The sequence below is a fragment of the Coregonus clupeaformis genome, chromosome 8, assembly GCF_020615455.1.
Source record: "Coregonus clupeaformis isolate EN_2021a chromosome 8, ASM2061545v1, whole genome shotgun sequence".
NCBI lineage: Eukaryota > Metazoa > Chordata > Actinopteri > Salmoniformes > Salmonidae > Coregonus > Coregonus clupeaformis.
This window is the reverse complement of record NC_059199.1, coordinates 42,516,629-42,537,305: the sequence shown is the minus strand read 5'-3', so window position 1 is coordinate 42,537,305 and position 20,677 is coordinate 42,516,629. Positions and strand designations below refer to the sequence as shown.

Sequence of the window (20,677 nt, the reverse complement as noted above, 5' to 3'; positions counted from 1 at the left end):
GCACTTCAACACAGTTATCCATTATGCACTTATCTACTATAATGTAGCCAGTGTCGCCCATTTCAGTGTTGCAGTATCGCCCATTTCAGTATCGCCCATTTCAGTATCGCCCATTTCAGTATCACCCATTACAGTATCACCCATTACAGCGTTCCAGCAGCAGCCTTTTCCAGGCCTCTCTGTGTTTCCCAGTGCTGCTGGGCCAGTGGGCAGCCATGCGGCGCCCCGGAGCTCTGTTCACATAGGGATTAACCCCCTTTAAAAAAGAACGCTAATACAACACATTCTCAACGCATTCACGTATGGGGAAGGGAGGGGGAAAGGGAGGGGGTACGGAGAGGAAGTGGGGGTTAATGTGATATCATCGTGTTGGCTGTTAGTTTGTATTGAACCAGGGGGAGGAGGGTGGTGGGCAGAGCCCAAAGCTGAACAGGAAGTGATTAACTCCTATCTCGCAGGTCATTGGTCAAGAGGCAGTGAGAGAGAATTCACCAATTGTCTGATACACAAACAAGGAGGAAGGGTTTAAGCGGAGGGAGGGGAGAGAGAGGAAGGGAATAAGAGATAGGAGAGGAAGGGAGAGGGAGGACAGGCGAGGACGGGTGGTGGGCGGTGGCTGCATTGACTGTTTGCTCAATTGGTAGAGCATGGCGCTTGCAACGCCAGGGTTGTGGGTTCGTTTCCCACGAGGGGCCAGTATGAAAATATATGCACTCACTAACTGTAAGTCGCTCTGGATAAGAGCGTCTGCTAAATGACTAAAATGTAAATGTAAAGACCCCATGTAGTCTTTTAAATGTTTCAATCAGTGTCTAATAAATCACTGTGTGATTATTTAATTTAAAAAAGCAAAATATATTTTTTGTCATTTATTTCCCTGAGCCTCCTTTGCCATTGGAATGCTCAGTTGGATCGTGTGGGTGTGTTGATACAAATTTATTTGAACAGTGAGAGACAGAATAACAACAAAAAAATCCAGAAAAACGCATGTCAAAAATGTTATAAATTGATTTGCATTTTATTGCGGGAAATAAGTATTTGACCCCCTCTCAATCAGAAAGATTTCTGGCTCCCAGGTGTCTTTTATACAGGTAAAGAACTGAGATTAGGAGCACACTCTTAAAGGGAGTGCTCCCAATCTCAGCTTGTTACCTGTATAGAAGACACCTGTCCACAGAAGCAATCAATCAATCAGATTCCAAACTCTCCACCATGGCCAAGACCAAAGAGCTCTCCAAGGATGTCAGGGACAAGATTGTAGACCTACACAAGGCTGGAATGGGCTACAATACCATCGCCAAGCAGCTTGGTGAGAAGGTGACAACAGTTGGTGCGATTATTCGCAAATGGAAGAAACACAAAATAACTGTCAATCTCCCTCGGCCTGGGGCTCCCTCGGCCTGAGGAATCAGCCCAGAACTACACGGGAGGATCTTGTCAATGATCTCAAGGCAGCTGGGACCATAATCACCAAGAAAACAATTGGTAACACACTACGCTGTGAAGGACTGAAATCCTGCAGCGCCCGCAAGGTCCCCCTGCTCAAGAAAGCACATATACAGGCCCGTCTGAAGTTTGCCAATGAACATCTGAATGATTCAGAGGAGAACTGGGTGAAAGTGTTGTGGTCAGATGAGACCAAAATCGAGCTCTTTGGCATCAACTCAACTCGCCGTGTTTGGAGGAGGAGGAATGCTGCCTATGACCCCAGGAACACCATCCCCACCGTCAAACATGGATGTGGAAACATTATGCTTTGGAGGTGTTTTTCTGCTAAGGGGACAGGACAACTTCACCGCATCAAAGGGACGATGGACGGGGCCATGTACCATCAAATCTTGGGTGAGAACCTCCTTCCCTCAGCCAGGGCATTGAAAATGGGTCGTGGATGGGTATTCCAGCATGACAATGACCCAAAACACACGGCCAAGGCAACAAAGGAGTGGCTCAAGAAGAAGCACATTAAGGTCCTGGAGTGGCCTAGCCAGTCTCCAGACCTTAATCCCATAGAAAATCTGTGGAGGGAGCTGAAGGTTCGAGTTGCCAAACGTCAGCCTCGAAACCTTAATGACTTGGAGAATATCTGCAAAGAGGAGTGGAACAAAATCCCTCCTGATATGTGTGCAAACCTGGTGGACAACTACAAGAAACGTCTGACCTCTGTGATTGCCAACAAGGGTTTTGCCACCAAGTACTAAGTCATGTTTTGCAGAGGGGTCAAATACTTATTTCCCTCATTAAAATACAAATCAATTTATAACATTTTTGACATGCGTTTTTCTGGATTTGTTGTTGTTATTCTGTCTCTCACTGTTCAAATAAACCTACCATTAAAATTATAGACTGATCATGTCTTTGTCAGTGGGCAAACGTACAAAATCAGCAGGGGATCAAATACTTTTTTCCCTCACTGTACATACACAGCCCTGATTGGCGGATAGCGTCGTTTATACTCTAGAGCCTACCCCGCTTACCCCTTCAAAGTAGGAGGATATATATGCAAATAAAATATGATTCGTCAGAATAATCAGATCGTGATGTCACGCTGTGGGCCAAAAACTCCATCCCACCTTAACAGGCAGAAAATCCTAATTTGTATTGTATTTTATTTTTTTAACCTCTTACACTAAAAGGGAGTTATCATAATTTTCACAATTTCAGAGTGTTATTTCGACCTCATAGTGTGGAAATCTAATTTTTAAAAACTGGAAAATCAATGTGGATGTGAACTAGTGAGGAGGTCAAGAGTTTCAAGTCCTGTATCTTTACTTCAGACTGTAGAGAGCCTGTAACCTGTTAAGAGTCTGTAGAGAGCCTGTTTAGAGCCTGTAGGTTATTTTTTATACTGGCCCCCTGTGCGAACCCTGCTGGCCTATCCCTCCCCTACCAATTGTGCGCCGCCCCATGGGTCTCCCAGTCGCAGCCGGCTACGACAGAGCCTGGATTCGAACCAGGATCACTAGTGGCACAGCTAGCACTGCCTTAGACCACTGCACTACTGCGCCACTCGGTGACTGAAATGTAGAGAGCCTGTAGTGCAGCGTTTCCCAAACTCGGTCCTGGGGATCCCAAGGGGTGCACATTTTGTTTTTTGCCCTAACACTACACAGCTGATTTAAATAATCAAAGCTTGATGATTATTTGAATCAGCTGTGTAGTGATAGGGCAAAAACCAAAACGGTTCCCCAGGACTGAGATTGGGAAACCCTTGTCGCTGTTCTCTGTGAGAATTTGGGTGACGATCCACAATGCCATTGTCAGAACTGACAATCCTCAAATTGGACAGGCATTGGAGAGGCATTGATTTAGCCAAAAATAACCAAAAATAGTTAGTTGTCAATCAATACACCCCCAGAGAAACACCTACTGTAGTACCACACAGATACTGGATGGACACATTTTCACATGTACATAGTTTTATATAAACCTCAATCACTGCCTCTGGTAGAAAAGTGATTGTGACCCTGTACAGCTCTCCCATAGGGAACCCAGAGCTGCCGGTAAACCTCTGGCTTTTCTCTCCACCGCACTGGCCCGGGGTTGTGCTTTGTGGCTTTTTATGGGCATGTTCTATATTTGAGCTGCTCCGTTTGTGTGTGTGTGTTTGAAGCTGGGCTCACCTGACCCCGTCATGGCCCATCACTCTCTGTGTGTGTGCCCACAGAAAAAAGACTACAGTTTACGATAGAATACTATAGCACTTACTATAGAATTCTATAGTATTCTGTAGTAAACTGCTGTATACTGTAGAAAAATATACTACACTCTAGTATCCCTCGATCATTTGTAGTACTTACTATAGAATTTTGTAGAAAACTATACTGCACAATGTAGTATCCCTTGATCATGTGTTGTGCTTACTATATAATGTTGTAGTATACTGTAGAATACTATATTTATATTAAATACTACAGTATTAACCCACAAAAAACACTGTAGTAAATACTACAATAATGTCTGCAAAAACACTACAGTAATTATTATAGTACATACTACAGTTCTTACTATAGTAATACTACAGTATTTAATTTGCATATACTCCACCCATTCCCCTCCACCATATCCCTATTTGTGCCACCCATGAGTGAGAAACCTACATGCCAAGTATAGACCATATATTGTGTTCCCTACATGTTATAGAAAAGAGCAGAGGCTCTAAACTATCCGTTCAGACTCCAGTCCTACCTACAGGTTATGAAACATTTGATCTTAGTATTTGCCCAGTAGGTTTCCTCAAGCAGGAAGCCCCCACGTCTATGTCAAAGATAATAAAACAAAAAATACTATAGTAAATACTACAGTATTTATACTACAGTCATGTCCACAAAAAGACTACAGTAAATACTATAGTATCCTTCCGCAAAAACACTACAGTAAATACTATAGTAAAGTCTGCAAAAACACTACAGTGAATACTATAGTATATAAATATAGTAATACTATAGTATTTACATCATAGTATACTATAGTATTTTTTCATATGGGTGTGTATCCCACAGTACAGCTGTCTTGCCTCACCAGCCCTCTGCTCTGCTGTGAGGCTTTACACTGTAAAATCCCACCATAGTTTTTTCCTTTGTTACTTTCCACTGGGAACTTTGATATCATGTTTGCATTTGATATCATGTTGGCCAGTCAGTGAATGTCAGCATATGGGATGCCAAGTCATGGTAGCAGATATAGTACGCTTATACACTACAGATCAAATAGCTTGATCCTACACTTTAGGTAGCCTGGCAGGTAGGATCGTTGGGCCAGTAACCAAAAGGTTGCTGGATCGAATCCCCGAGCAGACAAGGTAAAAATCTGTTGTTCCGCCCCTGAGCAAGGCAGTTAACCCACTGTTCCCCGGGCGCCGATGACGTGGCTGTCGATTAAGGCAGACCCTGCACCTCTCTGATTCAGAGGGGTTGGGTTAAATGCGGAAGACACATTTCAGTTGAATGCATTCAGTTGTACAACTGAATAGGTATCCCCCTTTACCTTTCCCTTAAATCATTAGAATCATAGGTAAATCATTAGAATCATAGATAAATCATTAGAATCATAGGTAAATCATTAGAATCATAGGTAAATCATTAGAATCATAGGTAAATCATTAGAATCATAGGTAAATCATTAGAATCATAGATAAATCATTAGAATCATAGGTAAATCATTAGAATCATAGATAAATCATTAGAATCATAGGTAAATCAGTAGAATCATAGGTAAATCATTAGGGCTTTAGGTAAGATATCTACCCCCTTTCCATTTGATCCTTCTACTTACTCTTCTCTCTGTTTCTGTCTAGCTCCCTTTCTGCTCTTTCTCTCTCCCTAAGCGTTCATCAAAAATATGAACGCTTAGCTCAGAGATATTAGACCTGTCTCATGCTACTGAGCTAACATCACACACACCCCAATATCACTGTGTGCAATTTCTCTCTCTCTCTCTCTCTCTCTCTCTCTCTCTCTCTCTCTCTCTGTCTCTGTGTGTGTGTCTCTCTCTCTCTCTGTCTCTCTGTCTCTCTGTCTCTCTGTCTGTGTGTCTGTGTGTCTGTGTGTCTGTGTGTCTGTGTGTGTGAATGGTGTGTAATCCTGGCCTCTGCCCCACTCATAGCCTGGAGATATCACAACTATTTATGTCTGTCCGTTGGAAGTGGAGGATGATTGAGGGGGGGGGGAGGGCCATCAGATACCCTTGATACAGTAACTGAAAGAGCGGGGAGGGGGGTCAGGGGAGAGGGGGGTGATGAGAGAGACAGGAGAGAGATCTCTAGCCTCAGAGATATGTAGATCTGACAGATGAATCATCACTAGGGCCAGGAGGTTTTCCTGACCACATGATTTGACCCGGATCTGTTGACCCCCTGGGCCTATCATCATCACAGGTGTATTGGAAAACTTCCTGAGCCTTATCATCATCACATTTCATGTAGAAGTGGTTTTCTTTTAAGGATCCTTTAGCAAGTTTTTTCGATGGGATCTGTAGATAGTGAAACTAAAAAGTCAGTCTACGTTGATCCTCCCTATGATGACGTTGGTCCTCTATTTCGGGTTATGAAAATCATGTGCATCTGATTTGGGCAATAATTTGTTCAAAAAATAGTTCTCTCTTTCTGCCTCTCCCTCTGACACACGAGATAGACAGTCCTTTCATAGGGAGGGCCAATGTCAACAGACTTTTTACTTTCACTCTCTCCAGATCCCTTCGAAAAGTCTTGCTAAAGGATGTGGTGGAAAGGAGGATTATTTCATCCTCTCCACGTCTGTAAACGTTATTATGTGTTTATTGTGACAACATATCAAAACCTTAATGCAATTAAATTGGTTGCCTTAGCAACACAAGAATAATCACATTTCTCAAAATAAAGCTAAATAAACTAACTTTATCTTTCCCACAGCATATCGCCACGGCGGGGATATTTAGTTAAATTGTCATAGCAACATCAATTTAGACACAGTTCAAAATAAGAGAAGTGTACTGCAGCATTACTAGGGAAACAATGCCTTCCTTTTCCCTTACAAGGCCAGAGGAATCTCCCAATGAACAGAGGAATGCTTTGAGGGGAGGGAGGATCGAAGGAAAGAAGGAAGGAAGGATGGAAGCTAGAAGGGATCTGGAAGTTCCTATTGAAAATAGGGTCCTTCTAATAAAACCCCAGTAGCCCAGTTTTAAACTCACAGTAATTTACATCTGCATGCCCCTTATCTAGCTGGCATGCATGGCAGAGTTGCTTGTGGGCAAGGCAATCAGTTATAACAGAGGTAGCATAACTGGAGTAACTGAACAATTGAGACTGGTGCTCTCAGACTATTGAATATGAGGGCTGCTAAGAGCACTATTACAGAGGAATTTATGGGTGCTGAGTTTTACTTAACAGTCATTGATAAATGCTATTTTTATATTTTAAGTTACAGTATATATAAAAGACACCACCTGTGATATTGTTCAGTTTTTGTTGACAAGCATTTCTTCTTTCCATCTCTCTCTCTTCTCTCCCACCTCCCCCTCTCATTTCCTCTCTCTCCCCCTCTCTCTCTTTCCTTCCTTCTCTCCCCCCCTCCCCCTTGTATCTCTCTCTCTGTCTCTCTCTCCCTCCCAGATGGAGCTGTCTGACCTGCTGAAGCCTATCTCAGAGAAGATCCAGGAGATTCAGAACTTCCGGGAGCGTAACCGTGGCAGCAGCCAATTCAACCACCTATCAGCTGTCAGCGAGAGCATCCCGGCGCTGGGCTGGGTTGCTGTGGTGAGGAGAAAACTAACTGTTCTCTTCTCTAACCTCCTCATCACCCACTCACTTTGGTGGCTCGACACTTTGCTCGACACTAGCCAAAGCTACGACACTTTGCTCGACACTAGCCAAAGCTACGTTTGGCCTATCCTTTGTATATCTACAGTTGAAGTCGGAAGTTTACATACACCTTAGCCAAATACATTTCAACTCAGTTTTTCACAATTCCTGACATTTAATCCTAGTAAAGATTCCCTGTCTTAGGTCAGTTAGGATCACCACTTTATTTTAAGAATGTGAAATGTCAGAATAATAGTAGACAGAATTATTGATTTCAGCTTTTATTTCTTTTATCACATTCCCAGTGGGTCAGAAGTTTACATACACTCAATTAGTATTTGGCTTTGTGATGGCCACTCCAGTACCTTGACTTTGTTGTCCTTAAGCCATTTTGCCACAACTTTGGAAGAATGCTTGGGGTCATTGTCCATTTGGAAGACCCATTTGCGACCAAGCTTTAACTTCCTGACTGATGTCTTGAGATGTTGCTTCAATATATCAACATAATTTTCTTTCCTCATGATGCCATCTATTTTTGAAGTGCACTAGTCCCTCCTGCAGCAAAGCATCCCCACAGCATGATGCTGCCACCCCTGTGCTTCACGGTTGGGATGGTGTTCTCCGACTTGCAAGCCACCCCCTTTTTCCTCCAAACATAACAATGGTCATTATGGCCAAACAGTTCTATTTTTATTTCATCAGACCAGAGGAAATTTCTCCAAAAAGTACAATCTTTGTCCCCATATGCAGTTGAAAACCGTAGTCTGGCTTTTTTATGGCAGTTTTGAAGCAGTGGCTCCTTCCTTGCTGAGCGGCCTTTCAGATTATGTCGATATGGGACTCGTTTTACTGTGGATATAGATACTTTTGTACCTGTTTCCTCCAGCATCTTCACAAGGTCCTTTGCTGTTGTTCTGGGATTGATTTGCACTTTTCGCACCAAAGTACGTTCATCTCTACGAGACAGAACGCATCTCCTTCCTGAGCGGTATGACGGCTGCGTGGTCCAATGGTGTTTATACTTGCGTACTATTGTTTGTACAGATGAACGTGGTACCTTCAGGCATTGGGAAATTGCTCCCAAGGATGAACCAGACTTGAGGAGGTCTACAATTTTTTTTCTGAGGCCTTGGCTGATTTCTTTTGATTTTCCGATGATGTCAAGCAAAGAGGCACTGAGTTTGAAGGTAGGCCTTGAAATACATCCACAGGTACACCTCCAATTGACTCAAATGATGTCAATTAGCCTATCAGAAGCTTCTAAAGCCATGCCATCATTTTCTGGAATTTTCCAAGCTGTTTAAAGGCACAGTTAACTTCTTGTATGTAAACTTCTGACCCACTGGAATTGTGATAAAGTGAATTATAAGTGAAATAATCTGTCTGTAAACAATTGTCGGAAAAATTACTTGTGTCATGCACAAAGTAGATGTCCTAACTGACTTGCCAAAACTATAGTTTGTTAACAACAAATTTGTGGAGTGGTTGAAAAACGAGTTTTAATGACTCCAACCTAAGTGTATGTAAACTTCCGACTTCAACTGTATGTCTATATCTATATATCTATATCTATATATCTATCTGTCTTTGCTCTTGGCTACTGTGGTTTAATGCATTTCTGTCCAACAGATGGTGACTGACGTAATAATGTTCTCTCCATTTCTCTAGCCATGTGTCAGTGAATGCAGAGCAGAGCTGTCTGAATTGATACGTGGCGTCAACTTTGTTTGACCACCTTTTCTCTTTCGTTCTATTTTTTCCTTCGGTCTCCTTCTTTCTTCCAGAGCCAGAAGCCAGTTCCCTATGTGAAGGAGATGAATGATGCTGCCATTTTCTACACTAACAGAGTTCTGAAAGACTATAAAGACTCGTGAGTATTGCTGCTGGTGGATTACTTATCAACTGTTGCTGATAAGCTACTTTGCATATTATTGTTGCTCAGTGAATACCTCTCTCTTTTTTCCTGATCCGTCTTTCCATCTTTGTTTCTCTCTCCCTCTGTCCGTCTTTGTTTACATCTCACTAAATCTCCTCCTCCTCTCCTCCTGTCCCTCTCTCTGTAGAGACAAGCGTCATGTGGAGTGGGTGAGGTCCTACCTATCCATCTGGACTGAGCTTCAGGCCTTCATTAAACAGCATCACACAACAGGCCTGGTCTGGAGCAAGACTGTGAGTAGCTTTCATAACATAGTTACAAAACAGTGTAATAGCAGTGTTATTATATTATCATAGTATTGAGTTGGGAGTGAGACAATAGAAAAACATCACAGTGATATAAAGACATATCATGAACAGTTACTGTCTTTTTATTACAGACTGTAATTTACAGCGCTTCAGGACTACAGTCCTCTATCTAACATCCAGTGAGGCATTCCCTCTACATTCCATTATCTATATGTTACAGCAGCAAATAGCTCCTGGTCCAACCTCCTCAACACTGCCCTGAGCACTCAGCACTTTGACTTGTTGGAGGAATAGGAACAGGGCCAGGAGTTTTTCCCAACAGTGTAACCTGAGCAGGAAAAACTCAGGTCCCACTGCCTAACTTCTCATAACTTTTATCTGACGTTGGATAAATAGGACCAGGATTATTTTATTTTTTAAAGTCACGGCTTTTTTCATGATCAGGTCCTATGGATGAACTAATTATAACCCTGCTTGCCATTCAGGTTTAAACAGGCAGGAACAAGACTCAATGAATTACAGCTCGCCTCGAGACATAGTCTCTGACTATTATGGCATGTCCAATTGTTTTCATGTGCGGCAGAGCCTCAATGTGGTTTTCCGTTGCCATATTGCTGAAGCGGTTCAGGGCTGCGTTCCAAATGGAACCCTATTACAACATGGAGCCCGTAGGGCACTGGTCAAAGGTAGTGCACTATATAATATGGTGTCATTTGGGATGTACTGTAGTTCTCATGTTAATTACCCCGCAGTGTATATTTCTATGTGTAGTTATGCAGACAGGCAGCTGGTTGCGCAAGGACCAGCCTGTATGAATGACTTGGTCCCTGGTGTACTGGTGGCTGCTTTGTGGTTCTTAATTTAGCAATTGTAGAGTCAAACCCCCACATTTTTGTAGGGGTTGATACCAGTGGAGGCTGGTGGGAGGAGCTATAGGAGGACGGGCTCATTGTAATGGCTGGAATGGAATAAAATAAACAATGAGCCCGTCCTCCTATAGCTCCTCCCACCAGCCTCCACTGGTTGATACATTTTTTTGTTAGGGCGAATCAAGTCAGAAATTTCCTGCAACAACAGGGTGATCAAATTAAGATCCTACATCGGTACTCTCCGCTTTCCGTTTTCTTCCTGTACTACTCTGTCGTTTCTCTTCCCCCTCTCTGAAAAGAAAGTCCTACTATAGGGCAGGTTTCCAATCAGAAATCATATGCCTGCGTCCAGTGGAAGTGATGTGTTTATTTGTTTAGCTTTTTATGTGATAATAAAACTAAAAGTAAAACTCCTTAAACTTCACATTTAGTCTCTAAACTTTTAAAGAGTGTTGAACTCAGGTCAAGGTGTCACGCCCTGGCTCTGGGGACTCTCGTATGTTGAGCCAGGGTGTTAGGTTCTAGTTTTGTGTTTCTATGTTGGCCAGGGTGGCTCCCAATCAGAGACGGCTGTTGCTCGTTGTCTCTGTTTGGGAGCCATACTTAGGTAGCTGTAAGGCATTCGTTTGGTGTGGTTTCTTGTTCCTTTTGATTTGTGTTTGTATAGAAGGACTTCACGTTTCGTTTGTTGTTTTGTTCGCTGTGGTGTACAATAAAATAAATATGTACGCATCTCACGCTGCGCCTTGGCCCACTTCTTTTCAAGACGATCGTGAATGAAGAAACCACCACGACTGGGTCAAGCAGCGTGATGAGGAGAAAGGTTGGAATTACGAGAAGTGGAGAGAGAATTGGACGAGAACCATGGAGGCCTGGTCCACGGGGGAGAGACAAGCCCAGAAATTTTTTAGGGGGGGGCTCACGCCGTGGACGACGGGGCAGCAGGAGTACGGGATAGAGTGGTTCAGAGGGTTGGCAGAGGAGGCCGCCAGGTTACGGGAGTTACTGGACACCAGGGGGAAGGAGTATGTAGAGGCACGGCGAGAGGTACTAGGGTGTGTTGCCAGTCCGGTCCGGCCCGTTCCTGATCCCCGCTTAGGGCCAGTGGCGTGTGTTCCCAGTACGGTTCGGCCTGTTCCTGCCTCTCGCACCGAGCCTGTGGTGCGCGTCGCCAGCCCGGTCCGGCCTGTTCCTGTCCCTCGCGCCAAGCCTGTGGTGCGCGTCGCCAGCCCGGTTCGGCCTGTTCCTGCTCCCCGCACCAAGCCTATGGTGCGCTTCGTCAGCCCGGTCCGGCCTGTTCCTGCTCCCCGCCCCAAGCAAGTGGTGCGCTTCATCGGCCCGGTTCGGCCCGTCCCTGCTCCCCGCACCAAGCCAATGGTGCGCGTCGTCAGCCCGGTCCGGCCTGTTCCTGCGCCCCGCACCAAGCAAGTGGTGCGCTTCATCAGCCCGGTTCGGCCCGTCCCTGCTCCCCGCACCAAGCCAATGGTGCGCTTCGTCAACCCGGTTCGGCCCGTCCCTGCTCCCCGCACCAAGTCAATGGTGTGCGTCGTCAGCCCGGTCCGGCCTGTTCCTGCTCCCCGCACCAAGCAAGTGGTGCGCTTCATCGGCCCGGTTCGGCCCGTCCCCTGCTCCCCGCACCAAGCCAATGATGCGCGTCGTCAGCCCGGTCCGGCCCGTCCCTGCTCCCCGCACCAAGCCTGTGGTGCGCGTCGTCAGTCCGGCACAGCCCGTGCCTGTTCCACTGGTGCCTGGTCCGGCACCGGTCAGCTGCTCCACTCCGGAGCTAGAGCATTCCGCTCCACCAGTGTTCAGTCCAGCTCCGGCCAGCAGGGCCAGACCGGATCAGGGCGCTTTGGGGGGTTAGAGAGGGAGTGGGAGTCATGCCCGAGCCGGATCCACCGCCGAGGCGGAGTGCCCACCCGGTCCCTCCCCTGTTGTGTTTGGTTAGGCGGCCGAGTCCGCGCCTTTGGGGGGGGGTACTGTCACGCCCTGGCTCTGGGGACTCTCGTATGTTGAGCCAGGGTGTTAGGTTCTAGTTTTGTGTTTCTATGTTGGCCAGTGTGGCTCCCAATCAGAGACGGCTGTTGCTCGTTGTCTCTGTTTGGGAGCCATACTTAGGTAGCTGTAAGGCATTCGTTTGGTGTGGTTTCTTGTTCCTTTTGATTTGTGTTTGTATAGAAGGACTTCACGTTTCGTTTGTTGTTTTGTTCGCTGTGGTGTACAATAAAATAAATATGTACGCATCTCACGCTGCGCCTTGGCCCGCTTCTTTTCAAGACGATCGTGACACAAGGCCACTGTCTGTTTCAGTGATATGCCAGAATCCTCTGTGAGGTCCTTTGAGGGACACAGGCGGCCACACAATTTGATGGACTGAAGGAGTGCGTGTGTGCATGTGCCTGTTTGTGCCTGTGCACGAGTGTGTGTGTGTGGAGTGAAACCCGAGAGCGTGCAGTGGCTGTATGTCAGCTGTCCCTCCTGCCGTTAGGTGTCAGGGTTGTGTGTGTGTGGTGAGGACAGGTGGTCCTCAGGGTGGACTTGAATGGAGGTTTTCTTCACCAAAGAAAGCCCCAACAAAAGCCCTGTGTGTCTCAGGCCCTACACACCTGCTTCAACACACCCCACAGCGTAACTTAAACTGCTGGGCTTTTCTCTTAGCTCTAATCTGGCGGCTGCTGTTCAGATGGGCAGGCACACATGCACACACTCTCACACACAAAAACACATACACGCACACACATAGCTCTGACTTAATTTCATTGCACTCAGCTCATTCTTGGGCATATGTACAGCTGCTGTGGCTTGTTTGAGCATTGAAGGGAGACCATGTGTAACTGTCCTCGGCAGCTGTGCAGTCTGCAGTCAGAGACAGACAGACACAGAAAGAGACTGAGAGACTGTCTGCTTGTCTTTACTGGAGTTGGCAGGCAGGTGGCTTTACATTCATCTGCTTATTAGCTAGGGTAAGTAAGGCTTTCAGTGAGAAAAAATGCATTTAGAGTAGAGGTTGACCAAAGTCCCTGTTGCAGCAGGACTTAGGCCAGGATTAAATCCAATCCGCCTTAGAACTGCATTATAGCACGCTTGACATTTAAAGGTAATTTCTGCGAACATTACCTTTAAAACATGCACTTTCGGATTGAATCACAGCCTTAGTCAGAGAATTTAGGTCTACACTTTATCGTCATATACATATCAATAACAGCCCCCTGACACAGCTCCTCTTTAGAATAGGTTCCTATTGGCCAGGGTTGGACAACTGTGGTCCTGGAGAGCCACAGGGATAAGGTGTGAAGGCTTTTGTTTTAACCCAGCTTTTGACTTTGGCACCTCTGCTATAAGAAACCAGTTGAATATAAATATTTGTCCTATACTCCACCTGCTGGCCAGGGGAAGAAGTACAACTGTATTTCCAGAACCCTTCTCACCATCATCTTGATTCACAGTAACACTCCTCTCTCCCTCTCTCTCCCACAGGGTCCCATTGCGCCTCCCTCTCTGTTCGCCCCTGCCCCTGGCGGTCCCTGCCCCCCTCCCCCTCCACCACCTCCACCCCCTGGACCCCCACCAGTCTTCACAGGCGAACCGCCCCAGGCCGACAGCACCACGGCCCAGCAATCAGCTCTCTTCGCCCAGCTGAACCAAGGAGAAGCCATCACTAAAGGTAGCCAAGCCACCGTCACCCAGGGGTTGAAGAGCTCAGATCCAACTGCAGAAGGGGGAGAGAGGGAGGGAGGGAAAAGGAGGAAGAGGAGGAGAAACAGAAGGAGGAAGGGAGGGAGAGTTGAAGAGGGAGGATGTGGGTTGAATCAACAGTTACAGAGTCCTGAGAGCACCACTGCCCAGCGCTCAGCCCTGTTCGTCCAGCTGAACCAGGGAGCTGACATCACTAAAGGTAGCCAAGACAGGAGAAACAGAAGGAGGAAGAGGAGGAGAAACAGAAGGAGGAAGGGAGGGAGAATTGAAGAGAGTTGCTATGTTGTGAGGACATAGGAATAGTCATTATATTTCTATGGTGTTTATTTATCAACAGTTAGGGTCAAATTTGTTTGATTTGAGATCATCCTTTTTATTATAGATTTTTGCACTAAAACAATAACTTCTAAACAAGTGAATACAAGTAAGTACCCTCTCTCTGTCCACTAGCGTTAAAGCACGTCTCAAAGGACCAGATGACCCATAAGAACCCCGCCCTTCGCTCCCAGGGAGGAGAGCATCACTCCTCCCCACCTAAGAGCCGAAACCCCGGAGGCTCCTCCAACAGAGCGCCTCCCCAGAAACGACCCCCCTTGCTGGAGCTGGAGGGGAAGAAATGGAGGGTGGTACGTTACCTATTATCTTGCCTTGCATGCCAGGCTTCTAAGTTGTCCTATTATCTACACTGAACAAAAATATAAACGCAACATGCAACAATTTCTACGATTTTACTGAGTTACAGTTCATATAAGGAAATCAGTCAATTGAAATAAATTCATAGGCCCTAATCTATGGATTTCACATGACTGGGAATACAGATATGCATCTGTTGGTCACAGATACCTTAACAAAAAGGAAGGGGTGCAGATCAGAAAACCAGTCAGTATCTGGTGTGACCACCATTTGCCTCATGCAGCACGACTCCTTCGTATAGAGTTGATCAGGCTGTTGATTGTGGTCTGTGGAATGTTGTCCCAATCCTATTCAATAGCTGTGCGAAGTTGCTGGATTTTGGCGGGAACTGGAACATGCTGTCGTAGATGTCGATCCAGAGCATCCCAAACATGCTCAATGGGTGACATGTCTGGTGAGTATGCAGGCCAAGGAAGAACTGGGACATTTTCAGCTTCCAGGAATTGTGTACAGATCCTTGCGACATTGGGGCCATGCATTATCATGCTGAAACATGAGGTGATGGCGGCGGATGAATGGCACAACAATGGGCCTCAGGATCTCGTCACGGTATCTCTATGCATTCAAATTGCCATTGATAAAATGCAAATGTGTTCGTTGTCCATAGCTTATGCCTGCCCATACCATAACCATGGGGCACTCTGTTCACAACGTTGACATCAGCAAACTGCTCGCCCACACAACGCCATACACACTGTCTGCCATCTGCCCGGTACAGTTGAAACTGGGATTAATCCATGAAGAGCATATTTCTCCAGCGTGCCAGTGGCCATCAAAGGTGAGCATTTGCCCACTGAAGTCGGTTATGACGCGACACTGCAGTCAGGTCAAGACCCTGGTGAGGACGACGACCACTAAGATGAGCTTCCCTGAGACGGGTTCTGACAGTTTGTGCAGAAATGTTTCGGTTGTGCAAACCCACAGTTTCCTCAGCTGTCCAGGAGGCTGGTCTCAGACGATCCCGCAGGTGAAGAAGCCGGATGTGGAGGTCCTGGGCTGGCGTGGTTACAGGTCGTCTGCGGTTGTGAGGTCGGTTGGACGTACTGCCAAATTCTCTAAACCGACATTGGAGGCAGCTTATGGTAGAGAAATGAACATTCAGTTCTCTGGCAACAGCTCTGGTGGACATTCCTGCAGTCAGCATGCCAATTGCACGCTCCCTCAAAACTTGAGACATCTGTGGCATTGTGTTGTGTGACAAAACTGCACATTTTAGAGTGGCCTTTTATTGTCCCCAGCACAAGGTGTACCTGTGTAATGATCATGCTGTTTAATCAGCGTCTTGATATGCCACACCTGTCAGGTAGATGGATTATCTTGGCAAAGGAGAAATGCTCACTAACAGGGATGTAAACACATTTGTGCCCAAAATTTGAGAGAAATAAGCTTTTTGTGTGTATGAAACATTTCTGGGATCTTTTATTTCAGCTCATGAAACATGGGAGCAAAACTTTAAATGTTTCCTTTATATTTTTGTTCAGTATAAATGGAGGGCATGGTTGACCTTAAAAAAAAGTATAGTGATTCAGGAAAGTTTAGGTGCCTCACAGATTCAAAGACCAAGACTGCCATCAGTGTGACTGTACTCTTTCAGAGGCGATTGTGATGTCTGGTGCTAAACCCAATGAGGTCATCCAAAGGTGGAGGGTCAAACAGAAGATGGGTCAGACGGTCACAGGTCTTGTTTGTTGTTTCCCCCCACAGGAGTACTTTGACCAGGCTCATGACCTGGTTATCGAGGAGACAGAGCTGAGACAGGTGGCCTATGTCTTCGGGTGCAGCAACTCTACTCTACAGATAAAGGGAAAGATCAACTCCATCATTGTGGGTGAGTTCAACCATCCATTGTTTTATTTGTTATATTATAGTTAAGTTATTAAGCTTTTATTATGTATACGGCAACACCATATACTGTACAGTGGACAATTTCTTTGTCGTCTTTGACAGCATCAATCCTGTATGCCTCTTTCTCTCTCTAATCCCTCACTGATTTCATGTTTTCCTGTGATGTTCACCTCTGACAGATAACTGTAAGAAGCTTGGTCTGGTGTTTGACAACGTTGTTGGCATTGTGGAAGTCATCAACTCTAAGGACATTCAGTTGCAGGTCAGCTCAAATTTCATACATGTTCAAGAAAATATGGCATCTCTTTCCTCTCTGCATCTGAAGTTCAACTCTAATGTACCCGCTATGAATATATAGTAGATGTATAGTACTGACACTTTTATTTTTATACATTATGTTGGGCCATGATTTCTTCTGGTCAGGATAAATTCCGGTCCCTAGACTAGTTATAAGATGGAAGTATCTGTGCGGATGCTCTGCCCCACTTTTGTCCAGGTGATGGGTAGAGTTCCCACCATCTCCATCAACAAGACAGAGGGCTGCCAAGTCTACCTGAGTAAGGACGCTCTGGACTGTGAGATCGTCAGCGCCAAGAGCTCTGAGATGAACATCCTGGTACCGCAGGACGATGAATATGTGAGTGTGTATGAAAGTGTGTTGAGTGCTTGCATTTCAGACAGTGTGTGTGTGTGAGAGAGAGAGGGTAAGAGAGAGAGGGAGAGAGTAAGTGAGAGAGAGAGTGCAAGTATGAGACTGAGTGAGAGTGTGGCTAAGTGTGGTTTTGTTTTAAACATTGTGTGTTTAACAGAGGGAGTTCCCAGTTCCTGAGCAGTTCAAGACGGTTTGGGACGGGTCCAAACTGGTGACAGAACCCACAGAGATCGCTGGCTGATCGCTGATACTCCATCCTCCTCCTCATCTCTATCACCCCCACTTAGTCTTCTTCCTCTCCTCCCTTTTCCCTCTACGTCAAAGATTTCACAAACCCTTATAGGCTGGCTATTACAAGTAATAGAAGGGATCCTGTACCACACAAACCCTTATAGGCTGGCTATTACAAGTAATAGAAGGGATCCTGTACCACACAAACCCTTATAGGCTGGCTATTACAAGTAATAGAAGGGATCCTGTACCACACAAACCAGACACTGTAACTGACTAGCTAGTAGTACTGTAGGTTGATTGTAAGCCTGATCGTATCCATTAAGATGACTTGTTATTGGGGGGTTTTCAGCACTTTGAAATGGTAGATTGTTATGGAACTGTTTGTTCAGCTTATTTGTCGCACAGCACTCTCCTCCAAAAAACTACTGTACTATCCAAATAATTATAGTAGGTCTACTATTTAAACATGCAGGCAGTATTTCTGTCAGGTTTCATCATGTGTAGAACTAGTTAAACTTCCAAACTAGTTAAAAAGGTGCATTAAAATTTGGAATAAAGAGGAAGTGTAGCCATTATGTTAATCTGTTAAATTTGCTTGTGCAAAATAAGGTAAGGTCTCTCAAACTAAACAAGTATCTGGCATCTCCACTTCCGTGTGTGCCATAGCAATACAAGCATTTATGGAAGTAGGCTATGTGTACATACAGGGACAATATAATTACATCTTTACAAATGAAATGCAGAAAATGCAACCCTCATAAGACAAACTATTTAATAAGCTACATTATGGATGTGAATTTTGATTGGAGAGAACCTTCAGATTCAGACCTCCTTGGCATTCTAATGTTGTTTTGTGCACTGTTGTGGTGAATTTATTTGATTGAGGCAGGAAGTATTGAAGCATGAGGTCAAGTGTTGACTTTTGATTTGAATGAGATGAAGAGAATGATGGAATTGAACGGCCAGTTGGAGTATGTTCCACAGGATATCTTAGCATACACTGTTTTGGTTTGCTTTAATACTCTACTATACTCAACTATTCACATCTAGCTGTTCAGTCAAACAGTTGTATCATGTTTATATTGCATGATAGTGTTGTAGCACCGAGTTAACATTAAATATATATTTTTTATACTGAACAAAAACATAAATGCAACATGCAACAATTTCAAAGATTTTACTGAGTTACAGTTCATATAAGGAAATCAGTCAATTTAAATAAATTCATTAGGCCCTAATCTATGGATTTCATATGACTGGGAATACAGATATGCATCTGTTGGTCACAGATACCTTAAAAAAAAGGTAGGGGCGTGGATCAGAAAACCACCATTTGCCTCATGCAGTGCGACACATCTCCTTCGCATAGAGTTGAACAGGCTGTTGATTGTGGCTTGTGGAATTGCTGGATATTGGTGGAAACTGGAACACGCTGTCATACATGTCGATCCAGAGCATCCCAAACATGCTCAATGGGTGACATGTCTGGTGAGTATGCAGGCAATGGATGAACTGGGACATATCCAGCTTCCAGGAATTGTGTACAGATCCTTGCGATATGGGGCAGTGCATTATCTTGCTGAAACATGAGGTGATGGCGGCAGATGAATGGCATGACAATGGGCCCCTGCCCATATCATAACCCCACCGCCACCATAGGGCACTCTGTTCACAACGTTGACATCAGAAAACCGCTTGGACGTACTGCCAAATTCTCTAAAACAATGTTGGAGGTGGCTTATGGTAGAGAAATGTACATTCAATTATCTGACAACAGCTCTGGTGGACATTCCTGCAGTCAACATGCCAATTGCACACTCCCTCAACATTTTTGACATCTGTGGCATTGTGTTGTGTGACAAAACTGCACATTTTAGAGTGGCCTTTTATTGTCCCCAGCACGAGGTGCACTTGTGTAACGATCATGCTGTTTAATCCGTTTCTTGATATGCCACACCTGTCAGGTGGATGTATTATTTTGGCAAAGGAGAAATGCTCAAATTTGTGCACATAATTTGAGAGAAATAAGCTTTTTGTGCTTATGGAACATTTCTGGGGTCTTTTATTTCAGCTCATAAACATGGGACCAACACTTTACATGTCGCGTTTATATTTTTGTTCAGTGTATATTGCATTGATAGCAGACTAGATGTCACTATTACTCAAGCAAATGTAATTGTCATAGTGAAATGGAAGGTAAAAAAAGTGAAGTTGATGTCAATTACGTGACTTCCGTCTCGCTTCCGCATTGTCTCCGTGCTGCTGTGCTGTTTGTTGCTACTTGGCTACCTGCCAAACTATTCACGTTTTACTTTTAATAAACGTTTAATCAATCTCTGTGTTCAACAAATTTACCAACTTTTTAGTTTTGTCCTCACTCATCTTTTTTCGTTAAACTTTTTCACCCCGGACGTTTTATCCCGAGACAGAAGAGTCATTTTCCTGTGCGTTTTAGCTGCCAATTTTACTTTATTTTCCTTTTTTCCATCGCAACTTTTTTCCCTTATTCAACTTTTTCACTCCGGACGCTTTATCTGGACATGGTTCGTCAACATCTTCAACAGCCGAAGCTAAGTAGTAACATTAACATGATGTCTTCTAATTGCAGTCGCTGTACTCATAATATACAGGAGAACGATCGCCTTTACGGCGAGAATAGCTGTGCTACAAGCCCAGCTTCAGACGCAATCGTTAGGCAAGGGTAATTTCAGTGTAGGAAAGGAAGAAACAGCGTCTGTGCCACCAGTAAGTACAGACAGTAACGTTAGTATAAATCCCCCGCACAGTCCCCGCAGCCGGACAACTTTCTCATGGCTTCTGGAGGGAAATACTGTTGGAATGCTCAACCGGTGTCGCTCATTCAGCCGACAGAAACCTTCAACCGGTTTTCCCCATTATGTAGCGAGTCGGAGTCTGAGTCTGAGTCTTCTCTTGTCTCTACTCCTCCCGTTACGGGGTCTGAGACGCCCGAAGGCTCCCACCATTAGCTCTGACAAATTGAAAACCCTTGTCATTGGCGACTCCATTACCCGCAGTATTAGACTTAAAACGAATCACCCAGCGATCATACACTGTTTACCAGGGGGCAGGGCTACCGACGTTAAGGCTAATCTAAAGATGGTGCTGGCTAAAGCTAAAACTGGCGAGTGTAGAGAGTATAGAGATATTGTTATCCACGTCGGCACCAACGATGTTAGGATGAAACAGTCAGAGGTCACCAAGTGCAAC

At 45.0% G+C, this 20,677-nt stretch overlaps 1 protein-coding gene across 3 annotated transcripts in view; it reads left to right on the top strand.

Moving 5' to 3' along the window:
- Positions 1–18,633, top strand: part of LOC121572075 (adenylyl cyclase-associated protein 2) — a 28,323-nt gene extending 9,690 nt beyond the window's left edge. For 2 of the 3 annotated variants that reach the window (XM_045222381.1, XM_045222382.1), the window contains exons 5-13: positions 7,088–7,231; positions 9,061–9,146; positions 9,340–9,445; positions 13,807–14,224; positions 14,476–14,651; positions 16,423–16,546; positions 16,743–16,825; positions 17,060–17,200; positions 17,373–18,633. In XM_045222381.1, coding sequence (XP_045078316.1) covers positions 7,088–7,231; positions 9,061–9,146; positions 9,340–9,445; positions 13,807–14,224; positions 14,476–14,651; positions 16,423–16,546; positions 16,743–16,825; positions 17,060–17,200; positions 17,373–17,456 — 1,362 coding nt within the window. In that variant the 3' untranslated portion in view covers positions 17,457–18,633. The remainder of the gene's footprint in view (positions 1–7,087; positions 7,232–9,060; positions 9,147–9,339; positions 9,446–13,806; positions 14,225–14,475; positions 14,652–16,422; positions 16,547–16,742; positions 16,826–17,059; positions 17,201–17,372) is intronic. The other variant, XM_041883956.2, reaches the window with a different exon arrangement.
- Positions 18,634–20,677: the final 2,044 nt, after the last annotated feature.